General features: G+C 37.7%; 1 protein-coding gene across 1 annotated transcript in view; it reads left to right on the top strand.

Annotated features, from left to right (window-relative positions):
• Positions 1-21,397, top strand: part of COL12A1 (collagen, type XII, alpha 1) — a 95,930-nt gene extending 74,533 nt beyond the window's left edge. Inside the window, exons 52-64 of the mRNA XM_010282245.1 lie at positions 211-297; positions 1,167-1,220; positions 1,746-1,841; positions 3,821-3,874; positions 5,349-5,402; positions 6,638-6,691; positions 7,769-7,840; positions 14,184-14,219; positions 14,330-14,396; positions 15,988-16,176; positions 17,261-17,329; positions 18,387-18,557; positions 20,920-21,397. Coding sequence (XP_010280547.1) covers positions 211-297; positions 1,167-1,220; positions 1,746-1,841; positions 3,821-3,874; positions 5,349-5,402; positions 6,638-6,691; positions 7,769-7,840; positions 14,184-14,219; positions 14,330-14,396; positions 15,988-16,176; positions 17,261-17,329; positions 18,387-18,557; positions 20,920-21,101 — 1,185 coding nt within the window. The 3' untranslated portion in view covers positions 21,102-21,397. The remainder of the gene's footprint in view (positions 1-210; positions 298-1,166; positions 1,221-1,745; positions 1,842-3,820; positions 3,875-5,348; positions 5,403-6,637; positions 6,692-7,768; positions 7,841-14,183; positions 14,220-14,329; positions 14,397-15,987; positions 16,177-17,260; positions 17,330-18,386; positions 18,558-20,919) is intronic.
• Positions 21,398-21,687: the final 290 nt, after the last annotated feature.

Genomic DNA, 21,687 nt, shown 5'->3' with positions numbered 1-21,687 from the left:
TGTTGTTGGTGCCTTATATAACTCAGAGAAAATTTGCTAAAAATATGAAAGGTCCTGTAGAAACATTTAGAAACCACCGCTTAGCTGTGAGTTTTACTTATACTTGGAAACAGGATAATAGAGAATCTTGCTATTATTGTTTTAGAAAAATATGCTGCCACCAAGTACTTTTTTTTAAAAGGACAGTAATAGTTGTGATTTAATTTTCAGAGAGATGAAGCAAAATGCCCAGCTCTTCCAAATGCTTGTACCTGTACTCAAGACAGTGTGGGACCTCCAGGACCCCCTGGACCAGCTGTAAGGAACTATTTGCAAGAGTCAGATTTTCTGATTTTTAAATTTACAGAAGTAGTTTTATGTTGATCTGTGGTTTTGTGAAACAAAGGTCAGTCAGAGAGATATTTTCTATTAGCATGTCCATAACATCACGATAATCTGTTCCCCTTTCATCTTAGTTTAAAACACAGTTGGGCAGTTCCTACCACCTCTACTTGTTTATATAATAATCCTTTTTCCATATTTCCAATGTGATCACTGTGAATAGCTCCTCATTGTTTGATAGGTTGAAAGAATCTGGCCCAATCTCAGCCGACTTGCTGCTTCATGTACGAGATATTTTTAACGGACTATGCAAATATTTTTCCTAAATACAGAGTCAGGATTTCACTCCAAGGAAACATTCTTTACTATGTCAGGGAAATAAATTAGTTACTCTCTATTTTTGTGTGGAGAGATAGTAATCTATGGAATGGATATGGTCCTACCAATTGCTTTGAATATGAGGGAGTTATACTCAGCCCTTCTACTTCGAAGCTATCAAAAATGCAGGATGAGGAATCTGAAGCCCAGTTAAGTTGTCTGGCAGTCTACTAGTGAGGTTTCCAGAGATTTTAATGAATATAAATTGAAGAAGTTTCTATCTGCAGAGACAAAAATTACAGTAATTTTTCATGGGCTGAATTGGCAAGGCTGAAGCTGATGTGGTTTACCTTAGTTTCTGATGCATCTTTTATTCTAGTACTCTTTTTAGCAGTGTGATCTATACAATTCAAAACTTCGGGCTTTCACATCAGAGTTTGATAAAGAGGATTCATAATGCACACCAGTATGATGTACCCTTGCTTTTCCTGTGTGAAATGTATTTTCCTTCCAAATATTTAATTTAGGGTGGCCCAGGCGCAAAAGGTCCCAGAGGTGAAAGGGGTTTGACTGGATCATCTGTAAGTATCTTTCTGGAATACATCTATAATGTTGCTGCATGCTTACCTGTGTGAAAATTTGTGTGCTTAGTTCTATGCTGAGCTAAGAATGGAGATTAAAAATTTAATTGGAGATATGCCTATATGCTATTTATGTGCACCCTACTTATTTGAGGCTGTGTATACAGAGCTTATGTATATATGTAGCCTCAATGGCGTTGACTGCACATCGGGAAACTAGAATACATGCATCAAGGTGTTAATACACACTCTGCAGCATTCTTGTCCTTTCTTCTGTACAGAGGAGATAGCTATACTTCTAATTAATACTGCCAGGAGGCACATATTAGCCTGAGACTGCCAACGTGAATCACAGAACAGCTTATGAAAGAATATGCCACTTGGATAACTGTTTCCACAGTTGTTCTGAAGTATTAAATGTGTCTTTAGGCTTCTGACTTATCCTGTCTAACCCAAAGGATTTTACAGTTACGGATCTAAGAAGGGATTGTCATTTACAATCTTGTTTTAATTTTTTGCTTTAAGGGGCCACCTGGTCCTCGTGGTGAGACGGGTCCTCCTGGTCCTCAAGGTCCCCCAGGTCCACAGGGCCCCAATGGGCTGTCAATCCCAGGAGAACCGGTGAGTGGCCATTCTGAATGTGGGTGTCACTGTGTGTGGCGTCAGAGCTGACCATGGGGGTGGTGGTCTTGGGAAGAGGATGCTAGCTTTGCTCTAACATTTGTTTTTCCCTGCGATGTGGTAGTATTATGAAACAAGTCTCTTTCTGAAACGTCTCTTCCAATGCAACAACATTTTCTGTCCTGAATGTTACATATGCTTATGGGATGTCTGTGAAGGGACAGAGTCTAAACACTGTAATGTACACTGTGCTACCCTATTTTTTCTCTTACAGATTTTCTATAGTTTCTAGGCTTTCAAATTCTAGGCCTCAAAACTATCAAACTCTGGTGCAGGAAAATTAAGCATGCAATATTACTCTGAAAGATTTCTCACAGATTTACATGTCCAACTTCTATTTTCTGGGCTTAGATCAGCAGCTGAAAGTTGAGAGAGGCAATGGGTGTCTAGATCTAGGCATACAAAATAGCTCCTCATTTTTAGAGGGCTTTCTTGGCAGCAGCATGCATATTTTAATGAGGGGCTACTTCTGATTTCATGTACATACTTTCAAAGACAGAGTAACTATATTAACACTGACGAAGGTTCACCAGATTCTGCTTTTTATAGCAGATAACATAGGTAATCCTTTGTCTACATTCCGAATATATCAAGACTTCTTTTGCCACATTTTAATAAGTAATCACCCCAAAAGCAGGAATATAATTTTGATGTTTCCTGTTTAGGAAAGGAATAGCTTGAATTTTAATATAACCAGGAGCTTTTTGTATGAAGTCTGATTAAAATATAAAGTTTATGAAAACAAATAATAGAATTGGTGTCTGATTGTAAACTGTCTCATTTTGCATTTGAAACCAGGTTACTTTCTCAGTCTATAATGTAATTTGGGAAATGGAAAACAAAATGTGCTTTAAGATTAGGTGCACCTTCTGCTTTGTAAGGACAAAATAGAAAGATTTTGTTAACCAGTGTAGATCTGTTTCAGTTTTTTGTTACATGTCGGGAGGAAAAACTTCATCAAGATGGCCTAGAGATGCCAAACAGCAAGAAAGGCCAAGCACATTCCTTTTACATGTGGAATATGATAAATACTTTTATTTGTCACATTCAGTTTGAAAACCATTGAAGAATGAAAACACCAACAAAACTGACATAATTGATCTCATTCATTCTAATGAGAAGTTACAACTTCTCATTCGTTAACAATGTGAGAGTGCCACTTTTGAGTCATGTAATTTTGCTTTTCATATCGATCCCAATTCACATTGACAGGCTATGTTTACAAATTGTTTGATTATTTGTGTGTCATCAACAGTTATTAATGCTGGATTATCACACAAGCCACTGTGGGTAATATTGAATTGTCACATTTAGCTCATTTGGGTTTAGACTGTGCATTTATCCTACAGTGCTGTAGTATATGTGGAATGCAACCAAGTTGTGAAAGACAAGACATTGCTGCTTTATATGCTCCCGCACCCTGTGTCCTGGAAGTGTGTAATGCTTTTTAGACCATGAGTTAGAGAAAAACAGTGATACTTTAAAAAGACCAAGGTTTTACCTTTCATGAGCTTAGACAACTCCATTCACCAGCTGGGAAAGATAAGGAAGGTTGGAAGAAAACATTAACCCTACCCTGCTTTCCTGCCTGTGAAGACATTGGTATCAGTCTCTCTTACTGAAAAGTCCACGTCACTTCCTTATCAAAGTATGTGCCCGCTCCAAATGTCTGCTTGCCTATGTTTTTAATATAATATCAACCAGTCCTCCTGCATTTGCAGATGTTTGTGAGATGATCAGTATTGCTTCAGTTAAGAGGTATATGTATCTTGCTTTATTCCATAATACATAGTTGGCTTATGGTTTCCTTAATTTAGGTATCTTGCAGGAAATATTTTGTGTCCATTTACACAAATTAATTATTTTGCTGATCTATTCTGTAATTCAGACTCTTTAACAATAATTTTTGAAAATTATAGGGTCGTCAAGGAATGAAAGGTGATGCTGGCCAGCCTGGTCTACCAGGGCGATCGGTAAGTCGACACTTAGACAAGATAATGTCATTTTACAGTATTCCTCATGCAGGCTGGCTGCTTTTTGACATCACTAGGAGTCATGGGCTTCTCATACATTCCTAAGCAATAGTTTGGGAAACATAATTACCTTACACTTAGGAATTTGAAATGTAGGAAATAGTAAACTATTCAAAACAGCAAGAGTGAAAGAACAGCTGTACAGAATCAAGCCAAATGTCCATCTGGACAGTTGTAAATGCACAGGGACACACCACTGGATTAGGAAAAGTACACTGATAACTCCCCAGGAAGGTCCCTCAACTTCTGACCGCCTGCAGTTAAATGTCTTCCTAAAATAAAGGTTGCAGAACCCCTCTTCAGCAATGTTGTCTAATTGCTTTCTACTTTTGGAAGTCAAATGGTCTTGGGACACTAACTGTATGCTTTCTGAAAGAAGAAAGCAATATTAAATTTCACTTTCTTGCAGGTTTCTATATTATAAACTAGGATAGGTTGTGAAAAGAAAAAATAAGTGTTTTTTTGGATAGCCAGCCAGAGTTGGATAATCTAAGGTCATTGATCTGCACATGTGGTGCCAACTAATATTCCTTGGTTACTATACTGTCCTTGATTTTACTGGGGATATAAAGACTATATGTGAGATGCTTAAATGGTGTTGTGGATTTAGTTTCATGTATCAGATAAGGTCAGTCATGAACCAAGGGCCTTGTATTCTTTACATGTTTTATTAGTCCTTATAACCCTGGGAGTAGGGTTTATTACATTTAGGGAGTAGTAATATCCTGTAGAAAGCAATGCTAAGTTTTAGTGTACAGCGAGATTAGACAGAAAAGGGAGAAAAACATGACAACATGACACAAGGCTGTTCAATATTCAGTTCCTACAACAGTGGTACTGATCCTACAGACTGTTGAATGAAATTACTCCTGAGTGTCCTCTAATGTAGCCTGCCTGTTTAATTTTAACGTTTTTTCTCTATGCAGAAACTACAAGCAACAGAAACTGAATTTAAAATATGCACAATAAAGCAGCAGAATTTTAAAAAATATGATAATGGGGGAAAAGAATAATAAAGGAAGAGTCTAATTTTTGTTTCTTTAGATACACTCTGATCAATGATTGCAGCTACACTTTAGCACCAGGTGTTAAAGGATTAGCTGACATCTGTAAGTCATGCTTGTAAAGGCAATAAACCAGTTATATCTGTTTTATGGGAACAGTACTGAAAATTATTTTTGAAGTTGAATTATGGGCTGGTGAGGAAATGAAAGTAAAAAGTAGAGTTGAGGGTGTTGTATCAGGTATATGAAATAAATGGTTTCTTGTAAAGGTTTGTTTTATTTTTTAAATGCCAAAAAACAACACTGAAGACAGTTAAATATTTAAATGTGTGCACATATACTGGCATGATTAGCATAGCAGTGATGTTTGTTCTGTCATGGATACAGTTTATTATTCCTTTTCCCTCTAGGGAACCCCAGGTTTACCTGGTCCACCTGGACCAATGGGACCTCCAGGAGAAAGGGTAAGGTTTCCTCAGTTTATCTTCTGAAAAGACCAAGTAATTTTGGTCCCCCCCGTCCCACTTCTTTATCACCTCTTTCTATTTTGAAATACTTTTTCAGAAGGAGTTCTTTTATCAGTATCCAACCTGGTGAGGTAGAAGTGGACTGGAAAAACTTAGGGATGAAAACCTCCCCAGATAGCCGTAGGGTAACCAGATAGTTTCTGTGAAAATTGCACTGCTCACTCTTCTGACTAGGTTCTCAGACGCCTCCTGCATCCACAGGGCAGCATGTAAACTGAGCAGGGCTCTGCTGAGGTACTCGGCCCTGCTGTCTTCCACACACTGTTGCTGCTGCAGGGGAACCCTTTGAAACTCTGCCTGTCTCAATGTCTGGGAGATGTCATATCCGTAAAGAATCTGTCTGTGCCATTGTTACCGTGAAGGTCAAGTTTGCTCCTTAACCTTTGACTATCTGGAGCTTTTCTTTGGATGGGGGAGTCTGAAATGTCTTCATGATGAAGGACATGTGCACAGGTATTTCATTGTGGAGTTATTGCAAGCCCTTGCTTCTAATTTGAGGTCAACTAAGCAAATCTCTTTTGTCCTCAAAGTGGCATATCACCTTTGAGATGACTGAAGCAATGACTGACCTTTATAGTCAAAATTAATATCTGATAAGAGCATTTATAGTTATCCTTTAGTGGGAGTTGATAGCTGGAAATGAAAACAGACAACCATATGATAGTCAGTTGCCAAAGAATGTACTATGGGATTCATGAGTCATTAGTGGGCCATGGACCATAAATATTAATTTGTGAATGCATTGTTAGATTATTGAAATGGAATTTCTTAGCATCTCTTCTTGCAGAGTAAGTGTCTGAGAGGGAGGTTGTTCTTCATTTAAGGAGAAACATCTGATTTTCCAGTTAATCTGTGAGCGAGAGAACAGCAAAAAGGGAAATCTTGCTTCTCTGGGCTAGAACAACAATTCCTTTTCTTAAAAATGTTGAGAGTGTCTTGTTCCATCTTCAGTTAATCCACAACAGCTGAACATCTAAACTGGCTGAAGCTCATTGCTCCATAGCCTTCTCCAGCGTTAGTTGTGATAGCTATTTTTAAAACTTACATTGTGGATAGGTTTTAAAATACATGTTATAGTAATGAAGAGTATTGCAATTACGTAATCTTAAAGGCCATTTTAATCATGCTACAATCTTAGGCTAGTCTCTAATCATGTTTTTGTTTTTGAACAGGGTTTCACAGGAAAAGATGGTCCCACAGGTCCCAGAGGCCCACCAGGACCAGCGGTAAATATAACTTTGTCTTTGGTATACTCTGAAATAAGAGACTTAAGCCAAGAGAGAGCCACATTGACATTTTCAGTCTCTGTCAAATATGAAATGGATCCTTTGTTTAATATCCTAAATGGATCTGTGAAGCTCTCAGTAAAGGTGAGCAGGCAGCTGCATAGATCATGTCTTCACAAACATTTATAAGAGTGGTTTTGAAACTGATTTCTGCCAGTGTAAATAAGGGAAGCACCAGTTTACTGGGTTCTTTAGGCAGGGTATTTAAATGCATAGTTAGGTCTACTGAAATCAACCAGTTTATTACTTGCAGTCTAGTGAAAAGAAACGCTGTTAATACAATTTTTTCTTGACAAGAGTATTTGAGGATTATTTTTTGCTTCAAAAGCTACTGCATTGTGTTTTGTGGGACTATGTTAGAAAAGCTGCTGCAGCTCCATGTTACCAGGTCCAACCAGTAGTGAGGTGGAAGATGTATTCCCAGTAGGCACACGTACACAGACCACACATTTACACCATGTGTATTTATGTAGACAGGATTCCACAAGGGTAGGGTATTATTTGGGATACTCTCTCTCCCCCATGGTTGTCTTTCTGGTGCACATGTGGGTGCAGATTGTGGGTGTGCAGATGAGCTTTTATCATATAACCTAACACTGATCTTTTATTAGTTCATATTTATCTAGTATCACTAGAATGACTTTCATGGACTTCTTGTTGTGGACTTTCACATGGATCACAGACCTGCTAGATGAAGTTAGAAGGCCAAAGAGTCTTGCACTCCTTTAGGAATCTGTTACTAAGAGCAATACCAAAAACATATAGACACATTCGGTGTCTTTAGATTCAGAAATACCTGTTAAACTGGGGTGTTATATAAAAGGACACAATTCCATGAAGAAATAAACTATTTTTCCTGAGGAGTTTTCAAGCCTGATATGTACCTAATAGAAAAACCTCCAAACAGATAGGAGCCGTTTTCAGTATTGCTTTGCGCTCAATACAATGACACATTTCTTATTAGCATTTAGTCCATTGTGGATTTCCACAATTCACTTTACATGTCTTCTGCTGTAGGGTGCCCCAGGAGTTCCAGGAGTTGCTGGCCCAAGTGGAAAACCAGGGAAACCAGGAGATCGTGGGACACCAGTAAGATAATGATACACTTATAGTATCAAATTTAAAATTACAGTCTGTTGATGAAAATGAGACTTCTCCGTGCTTTAAATCTTGTCTTGCACTTAAGACGGTGGTTAATACAGTGGAGCTGACCTAAGACCACAAGCCTTTTTTTCAAACAGTTTTATTTTTACAGTATGTCATTTTGCTGAGTTTAATAGTTGGGGCTGGAAATTGTGGTCTCTGGTTTCCACTAAAAAGATCGTAGGCTATTACGTGCCAAGGCATATATTCCTACACTGCATAAGCATGAAGAACTGGGTCAGCAAAATGACTGGAAAGTCTTTATAGTTGTGTATGTGTGTGTAGTAAAAAAGTGGTACACTGCTGAAGGTGGACAATCTTTGATAATATTATATAATCACTCCTGTTTTGCAAATGTTTTATGTTTTTTACAATGTGATTCTACAATTATTTGGGGATTGTTACTGTGGGTTCAAATCAAACCTTTAAAGTTAAAGTGCATCCTGAATAGGGAGAAGGAGCAGAAGGTGCTGCCTCCCACCAACAGTCTCAGGAGAAATTTGAATTGATTCATTTATAAGATCTCTAAGAAATTATGCTTGAATCAGGAGTGGAGACAGCAGTTGCAGTGGGAAGTCATTCATTAGTTGTAACTTAATGTCTGGCAATCAGTTGGAATTTTCCATCCTGCATCAATGTCATTGTGTGTACGACAGCTGGATAATTTGGAAGAATATAGAGTAGGCTGGGCAGCTTGATGGTTATGAAGTGGAAGTTCCCAGGAGCATCTGGAACCTGGGTCATTTTCTCATACATGTGCTGAATTCAGTCTGCTTTTGCCAGCCTATAAATCCCATTTCGCCTTGCTGTAGAGGACATTGAGTGTCTTAGGAAAGTACTGAAACTTTCCTGCCTTTAGACCTACACTGCTAATGTGATATTCCTGACACATCAGATGCTAGGCAGACGTAGATGGGGCACAAGGTGTTGTGGTTTGTTCACAAGTGAGCATCAAACTACCAGGTGTATCCAAGTTTTCCTTCACCTGGGGCACTGGGTAGCTGACCCAGTTCAGCAGCAAAGAGCTTCTGCAGGTAAATAATGTGCATAGAACGAAATTTGGCTACAAGCCCAGTTTCACTGCTTTTGCAAAGCAAAGCAGTCAACTTCTGTCCAAGCACCGCGTGTAAGTTCTCTTACACTCTAATCTTAAAGTTCCTTTCAGGTAGAAATACATTGTTTTTTTCCAGTTATTGCACTTTCTTTTAATGGTATGCTGTGCACCATATTTACAATTTCTTATGTTTCTAGAACAGATCCCAGCAAGAATTCTGGCTTACACCTTGCACAGATGTTTTATCAGACTCCTGGTGGACAGAATTTCAATGCTTTCCTTTGTGTCCAGTATTAGAATTGTCAAAGGTGCAGCCTAATGGCCAAATGTAACTTGCGGTGTCCTGAATCATAATTCAGGTTTGCCTGAATTTGTAACTTCCCATCCTGGAGAAAGATAATGAGACTTCACTTTGCCTCTGATAAATACAAGGAGTAAATAATTTTCAACTAGATTCTGCCATTTTTTCTTCTACCTGAACAATTTGTAATGCTGGTACTATGCAGTGCAAGTCAGGTGATAGATCCCTACAAGGCAAGGAACATTACATCCCAGGCAAGAGACACAGTTGCATGCAAAGTATGAGGAGCCTTGGTGTCACGAAGACATTCCCAGTGAATGCAGTCAATTTGAGCTCTTGCCTGATGTGTTAAATACTATTAATGTGCTAAGTTGAGGCAGACCACACCATGAATGTGGCTGTAAACATTTCTCTGCCTCAATGCATACTTACACTAGAAGAAGTTGATATTTGAAACATTAACTGAATTTGCATGGAAATAGGAAATTTGACTTTATAATCTGCTTATAAGTACTTCCAAGAGGAACTTATGTGTTTTTTCAGTGTAGTAACAAAATGACCAAGAAAGGAACAGTAAGAACACAAATAAGTCAGTAAATCTATTGAGAATTGATCACTTGCTATCCTAGAGGAAATTAATATATCGGTCCTCTGTCTGTCTGGTCAAACAGAAAGTGAGAATTTGGTCGTAGTCTGTGCATATATCATAGGGTAACAACCAGCAAGGATATGAAAGAGTAATTAAGCTAAGAGAAGGTATTGGTTCAAGAAGAAATGCATATATATTTTCTGTGAATAAATGTAACAGCAAGTAGAAGATCTTGGACTACCAGAGAAGAAAAGTTCCAGTACTGTTGTTTTATAGGTGTGAGAGTCAAAATGATAATGAATACATAGGCAGACTAAGTCAAATAAAAGTGGAACTGTCTTGTTTGTAAAACAAACTGTGACAACAGGATCCGACTTTGTTGATCTAGAAGCTCTCCGGGAAATAGTGCAAGGCATTTATATATAAGGTGCTATTAGACTGATGCCCCCAGGAGCAAACAGCCTGTGAAAACCTTTAGAGGGTAATTCCAAGCACGTAAGGGACATGTTTGTTGTGAGTTGAATGCAGTTTTTGAGTATTTTCCATTCTCTGCTGCCATGTATTCACTGATCTTGCACCCATCTATGCAGACATCCTACATGAGGTCTCAAAAGACGCCACTTTGGGAGCAGTGAAATAGTGGTTCTTGTGGGGAGCAAACATTCTTTTGGGGAAAATAATTTTGAAGGAAAAATAGCAAAACTTCCTTTGTTTTGTCCTCCTTCATCCATAGAACTTTGCTGCAGCCCCAACCTTCATCACACAGCTCAGAAAAATCCCATATGCAGCATAAACTAGCTCTTCCTCACACTGACCCCAAGTGACTCCCTCCTCGCAGGATATCAACAAACCAGAATGTCAGCAGCAGCTGCTGCTTCTCAAAATGCTGGCAAGCAGTTGACTAAATTGCACGTTTTTCTCTATTCAAAGAAAATAAAGTGAAATTTAAGAAGAATATAACCAAGTGGGAGGAAAATGCAAATAGCAACTCAATAATTGCCATTGTAATTATTTTTTGGAAATCATATTTCTAAAATATCCAGGTGGAGAATGAATTTTATTGTTAACCTAGCCTGTCAGCCTCTAATCTTCAAATTTTAAAATTAGTTAGGAATAGCCTATAGATTTCCAATCATAAGGCTAAATCACTGTATCTTTGCAAGGTCACAAGTTGAAGAATGAGGCTCATTTAATTTCAATGAGTTGTAAAGTTGGCTATGTATCAGTTAGAATTAAGGAATGGCCTTAACATTTTTCTAGCTGGAGGACCTTTGTTGGTGCAATGTTGTGCTTTTGTTACCAGAGCACCTTCCTGTCTTACCAACAGGGCTTGTAGCTGAAGACAGCCTGAAGGACTTTTCTTGACTGCTCAGCAAAAATATTTCCAGAAACAGTATATAGGATTTGAACCTTTTAAAAAGTTTGTTTCAATTTTTTTCTCTTCTGTGTGCAGTTCTGCTGTGTGAATATGCTAGCGTGTGAATTCATTGGAACAGGGCATTTTCAATAATTGTTGGAATATTGCTGGAACCGTAGACCAGAAAACTTATTTCTAATGCTTGCATCTACCTAGTGAATAAACAGAAAGACACATTGCATGATTTGTTTCCAGTCAAAACTACCAGGTTGTACCATGAAAGCCTTTAGAAAGAATGAGAATTAGAATGAGCAGGTATTACAAATATGTACTCAGCAGTTAATTTGAAAAGAATATGCTTTCAGGAAATAGCAATAAGTTGCCAAGGTTCAAACAGATAGAGAAGCACTAAATAGTTTGTTAATATTTTTTCCTCTACATTTTCATGTTATAGACTAGTGCAAGTGAAAATTGCAATTCTATTCAATGGATATTTCAGATACGTGTGATAGTTTATGACTGTGAGATGTTAAAGTCTGTTGAATTGAGAGTCAAATTACATCTCTCAGAGCTTCAGTACATCCACATTTACCACAATATTAATTATTATAGAATGACAGATAGAAATGTCATATTTTCCTGATGGTTTTAATTGTTGCAGTTTATTTTATGTTGTTATGGCATTTAGAAGTCCATGGTCTGTTTCAGCATGCGGCTGTGCTAAGCTAAAACTAAAAGACAGACCTTTTCCCTGTGGACTTCACAGAGTAAGAAAAGATATAAATGAAAGAGTGAAGGACAGATGGGAAAGAATATTTATCAGTTTGATGGGTATATAGTGTACATATTAGTAACTGTCTCATTGGTGGCATAATTTATTCCAGTGACACATTTATGGTGTCACCATTCTAAATCTTTCATTTGAGTCTGTACAACTAATTTTGCATGAACTATCTGTTATACATGATGCAAATATACCATATGCCAACTACTTAACTCACTGATGGATGAGCTGCCTAATATTTTCTGTGGCATGTCATGGGGTAGCTTTATGCAGCACTGCTGTAGAGGAGCTCAGATGGCATACGAAGTTCACACCCTGACGTACCCCATGGGAATTTGTTTGCCCAAAACTTTGAGGGAATTCTATGAAACAGTGCATTCGAATTGTATCTGCTGTGACCTCAATGGAATGATTTGTCGTTTCGTGTTGTTGAAATTAATTGCGGGTACTGTAGGAATGTTATGAAAAACAGCTGCGGCCCACACTTGGCCTTTGCTTTGTTAATGGTGATAAACAGACTCCTTAAAGAAATACTACAATGTAAAAAGCAGTCATACTTAGGATGTATGGGTAAATATGGTGGCGAGCCATGCAGAGCAGCAGATGACCAAACTGGTCTTTCACCTTTGAAATATGCCTTATGTTCAAATAGTAATTTAGGCTACAAGTGAAGATCTATTTGAACTCATGCTAGTCTCTTTTTGCATAACTAACGAAGCTCCCGTGCTCTTTGGACACATTCTGGCAGGTGAATTTACAATAGACTTTTAGACGGACTCAGCTGTGGCCTAACTCTGCATCTGCTGAAGTGGCTGTAAAACTCACACTAGCCATTTCAGGAGCCATAGTTTAGGGCAAAGTTTTGTTTGTACTGACCTGCAGTTCGGCATATGTGGTATTTGTCACAGTGAGTATTCAAGAGCATCGGAAGGGCTATTCGTGATGGATTCCTAAGCAGGTCTTGCAATAAATGCAGTTTTGTTTTCCTTTTTTCTTTTGTATTTTGATGTCAAAATTAAAAAATAGTTTTAAAACACTTTGCAGTTTTTTAGATTTTTCAAAGGGAGACCTAGTGGTTAAAACAAATACCTGCGAATCTAATTTTCTACTTATTTTAAATGGGCATCTGCAATTTTTACTGTGGCCAAAATCATGTCAAATAGACCACAGCAAGTTATAAATATCCTTCTGAGATCATTGCTGTCTATTTTGAAGATCTTTAAAAATCCATCATACCAAACATTGTAATTACAATTTCTTTGGAAAGTATGATTTGCTCTCTCTTGATGTTTTTTTTTGCTAGCACTGGAATGCAAACATAAGGCTAAAATCTCAAAATGTGAGAGGTGCACACACAAAATTTTGTTTGCAGATTGTGTATGCATATGTCCAGCTCAGCATTTAAAAACGTCTTTAGAGTATACATGATGTTTTTCCAGCCATAGAAACATACGTATATAAAAATTAGAATCAGTCCTTCTGGTTGGCTTCTTGCATATTCTTGAAAATGAAAAAACCCACAACAACCACTAGAGTATTCAAAGACAAATGGAAATTGCTATTAGACAAAAGTTAGCTCTTGGCAAATGGCAATAATTATAAAGCAGCTCAAGCTAAGACTTCTATGAGACTATTGTAAGACTAGAAATGGTTGAGAATTAGCAGGGAAGCTGTTATAAATAGAATAAGCACTTAATGGCATCTCTCTCCATCTTCTGTGTCATCTCTACATAGCGTTTTTTCACGTAACGCACAGTCTGTTTCTTGTGGGTTCAGGAGACAGCTACCCTTCCTAGTCATGTGTTATTCTTCCTAGCTTACTTATGATGAGCTGACTTAAGACTTAAAATTAAAGTCATACATAATTTATACAAGACTAGTCGCCATTTACAGAAATGTGATGTTAGAAATTCAACTTTCAAATTGCCATTTTGCTCCTAGTGTCAGAATACATCAGTTTCTTTGGCCCTAGTTTGAATTTTTCCTTCAGATCTGTCAGTGTGTTTGATTATACACAGAAGATCACTGCTTGTCTAGTCTTTTCTGGCACCTGCTTTAGCATCTCTGAAATGTACAGTTTAAGGAGGACCAGGTCTGTCTGGAGGAGTCAAAATATTTTCCAAATTTGCATGTCTCAAACCTGTAGGTGGGGTGGAATAACATAATCCTTCATCTGTTTTATTTTTTTACTCTATTTGTTTTAGGGTACACCTGGAATGAAGGGAGAAAAAGGTGACAGAGTAAGTCTACTTTAAAGTCATTTTTTTCTGAGATTTTTTAATTAAACACTATGTCTTTAAAAGCATGGGCACTTGATAATAAAACACGTGTTTTGGTTTTGATTTTTTAGGGTGACATTGCTTCTCAGAATATGATGCGAGCAGTTGCAAGACAAGTTTGTGAACAACTGATAAATGGTAAATGGTTTCTTTCTTTGTTTCTCATACTAATAATTTACTACTTTGTTTGTTAAATAGAAAACAGTGGTTTAAATTTAATATGAGGGATATTGGCCACAGAGCATAACGAGAGCTTGAGTGACCTGATAGCTGTCCAATGCCAATGATTTGGTGGAAAAAAATGTAGCACTAGATTTTTGCCAGATCCAAATGGCTAGCTTGGTCATGAACTAATCTGTGACCTTTGGAAGTATACATGCAAATCTAATACTCTACAAGGAAGGTGACTTTCCTTTTGTCAGTCTGGTCCAAAATTATTTTATCTTTGTCATAAAATCAGTATACATTTTCTTATTAAACATGTCTTACCTTCAGGAGGAGGGAATCGGTGAGAAAAAGGAGGTTCACTGCAGGTACTTTGCTAGCAGGAAAAGACAGATGAGTGTTGGGCAAATACTGTACACAAAATCATCTGCGCTATGCAAGTAAAAATGATGTTTATTTGGATAAGGACTCCAGATTGAATTTCAGGCCACTACTGCCACACAGTGCAGCTCTGCAGCCCATGAAATTGTTCTCTGCAGAGGCTTTCTCTCTGTCCCCGAGGAGGTGTTTTTGCTATCAGTAGACCAGCTGAGGAGGACAGAGAGAAATGTGCCCATAAATTCTTCTTAATTGTTTATATAACAAGAGTAAGTGCTGATTGAGGTAAACAGATGTACCTTTTGGATCATGAAGAGTGCTTGTGTACAGCAGGAGGACAGTATGCTCTTTAAAATGTCTGTGATGGCTGCTATTAGCTGCACGTCTATTAGCATCACAGAGGAAGGAAAGTACATTCATGAATGTATTAGGCTTATGAATAAGGATGTGTTGTCCGAGACCTTTTAGTATCCCTTTTTTGAACATCCCTGTCTTATTTTTTTCACACTCAGCTCATGTCTTCAGGATTATGCTAGGATCAGCACATTGCACTAATCAGGTAGCGCTAGTGTGGCCCCCCGTAAAGGACTTCTTTCTGCATTGTTTCATAATCCTCTTGCCTTTGTTCAGACACCTTTCTTTGGAAATGAAATTTGCTTATATGCAGAAGGTATATAGATACAAGCCTATGCATCCTACAGGCTTAAGAAAACGACTTCATAGACTCTGTCCTGCTAGCAGCTCACACATGAATAATTTTACTGTGTTTCTGGGAGCTTCAGAGCTCTGAAAGTACATAGAAATGTGATACTCCACCATTAGAAGTGTAACAAGTCTTTTCTTCAGAATAGAAATAACCTCTAACTAGAACTCTGAGAACAAGAGTATTGTAAACAAATTCTTATTTTGTGACTCAATTGTTTTAAAATTAGTTTTTGTTAATATTACTGGCTTCCAGAATCTCCCTTACCTTTCTTCCCTCCCGTCTCTATTTCTTTTCAGCCTCCTTATCAGACATTTATCTTAAGTCTTCCCAATTATCTGTACTAGTTCACCACTAATTTATTATATGGGAACAAGGATAAGATTTAATGGAGAGAGATAATTTGTTATTCCTTCCCACTCTGATAAAAGACTTTCACTCATTTTACATGATTTATTGAACCATTTTTCTTTCCTTTTAAAGGTCAAATGAGCCGGTTCAATCAAATGCTCAATCAAATCCCGAACGATTATTATTCAAACCGTAATCAGCCAGGGCCACCAGGACCACCTGGTCCACCAGGAGCTGCTGGGACAAGAGGAGAGCCTGGACCTGGAGGAAGACCAGGATTCCCAGGACCTCCTGGGGTCCAAGGACCACCTGGTGAAAGAGGTGAGTAAATTCCAAGGCAGCTTATATATTTCACAGTGGGCATAGTGCAGAGGCTGCCAGAGGAGCAGTCTGATCCCTTTACCATCTCAGACTAGGAAGCCCACACCTAGCAGTAGCCTATTAGGTCAGTTGGGTTGCCTGAAGGATGTGGATGTTCTGGAGGACAAGGTTAATTACATCAGTGCTTTCCTCTGTCTCTCCCTTGTTCATGTTTCATGAAACACAAGTTGGTATAACATTTTGGCTGCTGTCTCAGGCTTCTACAGGATATCCCAGGAAAGTGGATGTTCCCAGAACTCTTCTGGCACTAAACAGCTATATCTTGAAAGGCTGTTTGGAGTTACACAACTCTGCAGAACAGAACTCTGATTAAGAGAGAAAATGAGTCATTACCAAGAATAAAAAATAGGAGCTGAAAGAATTAGGTCTACATCCTTGTCTCTTTGCAGTACTCGGAGAGGGAAGCAACTCTGAACTAAGTTTGAGCATATGGGTATTTTGTGGCTACCTTAGATCACTGCAATGACATGGAGTGTCTGTACTGTACTATGTTGTGGCCTTTGTTTATTCCAGCTACTCTACCGTAGCGTAGACTCAGTGCTGTGTTTTCTAGCATATATTTTAGTATAATCTTTAAAAAAAGACTAAGAAAAAATCAAGGAAGAATGAATTTCTGAATTCTGCTCTTTCTTAAAAAAAAACTTATTTCATCATAAGTGTTTCAAAGAAAGTGTAAAGTGTCCTTTCTGGCAGAATTATGCAAGCTTGAAAGTACCTTCCTGCTTGTAGTTTAAAATAATAAGTTTCTGTGGTGTTTTAAGTATTCCAAAGACTTTTCTATGTTTGAGAAAGCTTGTTCACACTAAATTACCTCTGCATCCTACTTTATTTTTAGGCTAGTATATTTATATCCTAATTATTTTCCCAAGTGCACATTTGGACATCTGTACAAAATAAGGTTTGACCAGCCTTGTTACATTAAATAATGCGAACTAAATATTGACATCAATGAGCAAACATGAAGAAATATTTATTGATGTGGTTTCCTTCCTTTGGGTTTTATTACTTTTTTTTAATTCTGTAGGAATGCCTGGAGAGAAAGGCGAAAGAGGGACTGGATCTCAAGGACCACGAGGTTTGCCGGGACCACCTGGTAAATATTTCTTGTTTTATCAGATTACAGAAAAGTAGGACAAAAAGAGAACATTTCTTCATAGGGAACTAGACTACATATGGTGACTGAACATGCTTTACTCTGTTCACCTTATGTTTTTGAAATGTATTAGAGTTTACTGGAAACCCCTGCAAAAAAGGGCAATTTAGAAAGATTTTTGGATGTGTCTAACAGGTATTTATCTTTATCTTGTAATTTACTCATCTGGCATGCTTGCTTGTGTAAAAATGTATTTAATGAAAATACATTGTCCAAATATTTGGCAGATATTTTCCTAAGTGTTATCAGATGATACTTTTGCAGTATCTAGTTCCATTTTTTACTTGTGATTACAGAACTACAAGTTGTCCCTGGACTACAAAATACTCCCACATGCAGAGTTACCAGATGATAATGCCAGATGATTTGACCATTGGTTTTGCTCTTTGTATCATGCAATTTTGTTCACTGATGCCTTGGCAGAAAACAACTGCATCATTTGTTTCTGCTCATAGTTTACTAGGCTAAACATGGTTTTTCATTACAGGACGCATAAGATGCTTGCAGCACATTGTAGCCCAAGTTACTTGAAGCTTTACTTTTCTGCTAACCATAATAAGACCGAATCCAAAAAAAACATTACCTCATCTATCCTGGGGCTACAGGGTAGCAGAATTAATGTACTCCTATATTTTAATTGAAATCCAGTGTGCTTGTCTAATCTAGTAGTTTCCCTCGAGATCTTCGTATCTTACATGGAGGGGAAATAAACCAGAGAATTCATTGATGTTTCTTACTTGGCTCAAACCTTACTAAATCAGTTTCTGCGAATAAATCCTTAAGTAAGCCACACACAGGGAAGCAACTAATGATGAGTCATATTTCTAGTTTTCTTTTGTTTTTCTTTCTGTTGACCCCCATATAGCAACAAAGTGCAAGTGTTTTCTCACCAAAGACATAGCCTAGACTGTGTAGTCTAGACAGCAGTAATGTTAGCTGCTTTATCAAGCTGGCTTTTAAAGAAAACAACCTCCTAACCTTTCAATTCTAAAAATAGGTCCACAAGGAGAATCTAGAACTGGTCCACCAGGCTCCACAGGATCACGAGGACCACCAGGGCCGCCAGGTCGTCCTGGAAATGCGGGTATTCGAGGTCCCGCAGGGCCACCAGGATATTGCGATTCATCCCAGTGTGCTAGCATCCCTTACAATGGTCAAGGATTCCCAGGTAGGTCATGAACAACTTAACTTGCCTTAAATAGCCTTCACAGATGTGACTGCCCATATTGAGCTGCTTTACGTGAGGACAGTCCTGCTAGCCTGGACATACTGAATCAGGAGGAAATAGTTGCAATGAGCAGGCCTGCCTCATTGTAATGTGCAGGTATATGAGCAGTCATTTGGACTTTGACGCAGGTTTACTTAATGTTATGTGTGGTTTGCTTTAAATAGGAAGTAGTAACTAAATTTTTTTTTTAAACATAGATGGTTAGTAGCTGATGATATTGCTCATAGGATTTAAGTGACTGTTTTCTTCTTCTTTTTTCCCCTCCATCCCCACTCCTTCCAATCGTCTTCAGAACAAGGTTGAATTCTCCATGTTTCTCTTGAAAAATAAAAAGAATGCTGTGGTTGGCAATTTCCGTGTGTCTCTTTTTGAGCAATGTCAGGATTTTTTATACAAAATTGATACCTGAAATAAAAATTTTCCACAAAGGAAATCCATTCGGTGATACAGTGCAGACAACTGAAAACCACCACTGTCCTACAATTTCTACTGAGTTAAACACCATGGAGTCTCTGGTTAGCCCTGGGTCATACCAGCCTTCCACTCAAAACAGTAGGCTGCTTCTGGAGTCAAAATAAAGTGTCACAGCGGCCACCAATTTCTGACTGGAAAGATTCTAATATATTTTAACATGGGGATCCTGCAGGACCACAGTATTGTTAACAAATTAATATGTATGCATTGCAACATCTCAAAATTAGTGTATGTGATACTACTATTGGATATGGTTTGCTGTTAGTGTATTGTGCATGTACCCATGAAAAGAAAAAAAAAAAAAGAGAAAAGGTAGATATATATATATGTACACACTTGCAGACTCAGTGCTGCTGGTTAAAAATCCAGGTGGTTGTGCAGATCTCACACAAAATTCTTATTTAAATGAAAAAGAAAGAAAATTGTACCTGTGATTCAGCAGTGTTCTCCTTTCTAGTAAGAACCTATGTATACATATATAAATATATGCCTATGACTTAACTGTTATGTATTTAGTTGAATGAAAGTATGTTTTTGCACATCAGATGGACTTTTTAAAAGACTAACATCATCTTTGACCTGTTTCAGGTTTCGGCTAACACATTTTCTAAGTCGCCAGTGCTGCTTACAGTTTGAATACATGAAAATCCTGTTTCTGAGATGTTTGCGCACGTGCTTATTAGAAAATGAGTCCGTATGGATATTTCACCACGGATATGGTTTTTGAACCATGTTGGCCTCATAGAATGGGGAGATTCTCTTTACTAACACAACTCATGAATGAGATAAAGGACAGTGATGTCAATTTCTTAAGCTTGTTGCCTTTCAATATTAAAATAGACAGTCTTTCTTTTTTCAAAAAAGACCCAGACCATCAAAAGCCTCAGTGGTGAAAGAGGCTTATAAAACTACTAACCAGCAAAGGTAATGCCATTAGGAGAGACAGATTTAACCTGGTAAATGAGAAATGACTTCTGTAAATAGTAAACTAATTGTGGCTTGTAAATGATTTGTATGGGACTGTATTCACTAAATCTGTTAACAACTCTACGTGATGCTTTTGCATAAAAGTCTGCTGCTGCTTGCTATATGCCGGAATAACATCTTTGACAACTTATGAAACCTACCTGTCTGTTGCTTATTACCAACGTGTCTGAATTGGGGCATGTGCCTTTTTTTATATGTAATCTTGTTGGATTCTGTAACTGCAGTTATAAATACCAAAGTTTTATAATTATTTTTCTTCTGTTTTGCTGTAGTTTTTGGTGTTCCTGAAGCACCAGCTGTAACTCGGTTTGTTACGAGGAACAGCACGAGACAATGACATGTACTGTATATTGCCGCTGGTGATAGTTACATCTACACTTACTTTCCCATTCTCAGACAAAATTAATATATGCCAAACCCACTTGTTCATTTTACCTGCTCCATGTCTTCTATTACCTACGCAGTCTAAAATAAAGCCTCGTGCTGGATTTACTGAAATAACTGTAAAATAATATGTTTATTTGTTTTTCTTTGATTTTCTTTGGTTTTTTTCTTTTAAAATAATTCGTCCCTTTCATAGTTTAAGACTTTTTCTGCACTGTTTTGTGAATTATAAATACAAAGCCTTTCAAAACAAATTTTAAACTTTTTATTATTTTAATGCCAAAAGTATTCATGAACAAAACTAAAAAATACCCCCTGTGAACTCTTAATTTATATGCTTATTATATGGAAATAAGATGGGACTAACTTTATGTAGACAAGCTAACTTTCATTGTATTTGTGGATTCAAAGACATGCGATAACTATTATGTTCAATCGGACAACTATTTTCAACCAGAACCATACGTGCCTGAAAGTGGACCCTATCAACCTGAAGTTGAACCCTTTATAGTACCTATGGAGTCAGAAAGGAGAGAGGACGAGTATGAGGACTATGGAGTTGAAATGCACTCACCAGAATACCCTGAGCACATGCGCTGGAAAAGATCGCTGTCAAGAAAAGCAAAAACAAAACCATAAAAAATCTGTGCCTTGTTTCGGTTTTTTTGGTTGGTGGGTTTTGTTTTTGCTATACTCGCATTTGCAGATACACAAAGGGAGAGTGCATAATTTCTTTTGCAACATAGCTTTCTGGTCTTTTCATATCAGACGCACCCCTGTTCTGTATCTTGCTTATGTGGGGATAGCAATGTGTGTACCTAGAGACTTCATATTGCTCTGGAAATGCTTGTAAAATACTTTTGCTTATAGTGGCTGCGTACAGGTTAGTATGTGCATCCAGTTATCCCAGTGCTGCCTTTTCATTAAAATAATGTAAAAACAAATAAATTAAAAAAAAGAAAACCAACAAAACAAAACAAAAATAACCACAGAGCTGCTGCAAATTTTCTAAGGACTGTCTGCTTTAGCTCTACATTTTTCTACTCTTTCAAATGCATGGTTGCAGTTCAGTCAGATCACAGGTCTGCATTATCTAGTTAAAAAAGAAAGAAACAAAAATTTCCCTCTCCTTCTAATATCACTGTCATTTTCTTCTATTCTTAGTTACACTTTGCAGAGCATATGCTGCTCTTACACATCTCCTTTAAACACCACAAACATTAAG

This window comes from Phaethon lepturus, unplaced genomic scaffold (genome assembly GCF_000687285.1).
Source record: "Phaethon lepturus isolate BGI_N335 unplaced genomic scaffold, ASM68728v1 scaffold3282, whole genome shotgun sequence".
Classification (NCBI taxonomy): domain Eukaryota; kingdom Metazoa; phylum Chordata; class Aves; order Phaethontiformes; family Phaethontidae; genus Phaethon; species Phaethon lepturus.
Note: the sequence above shows the minus strand (reverse complement) of the source record. Positions and strands in the feature narration are given on the sequence as shown.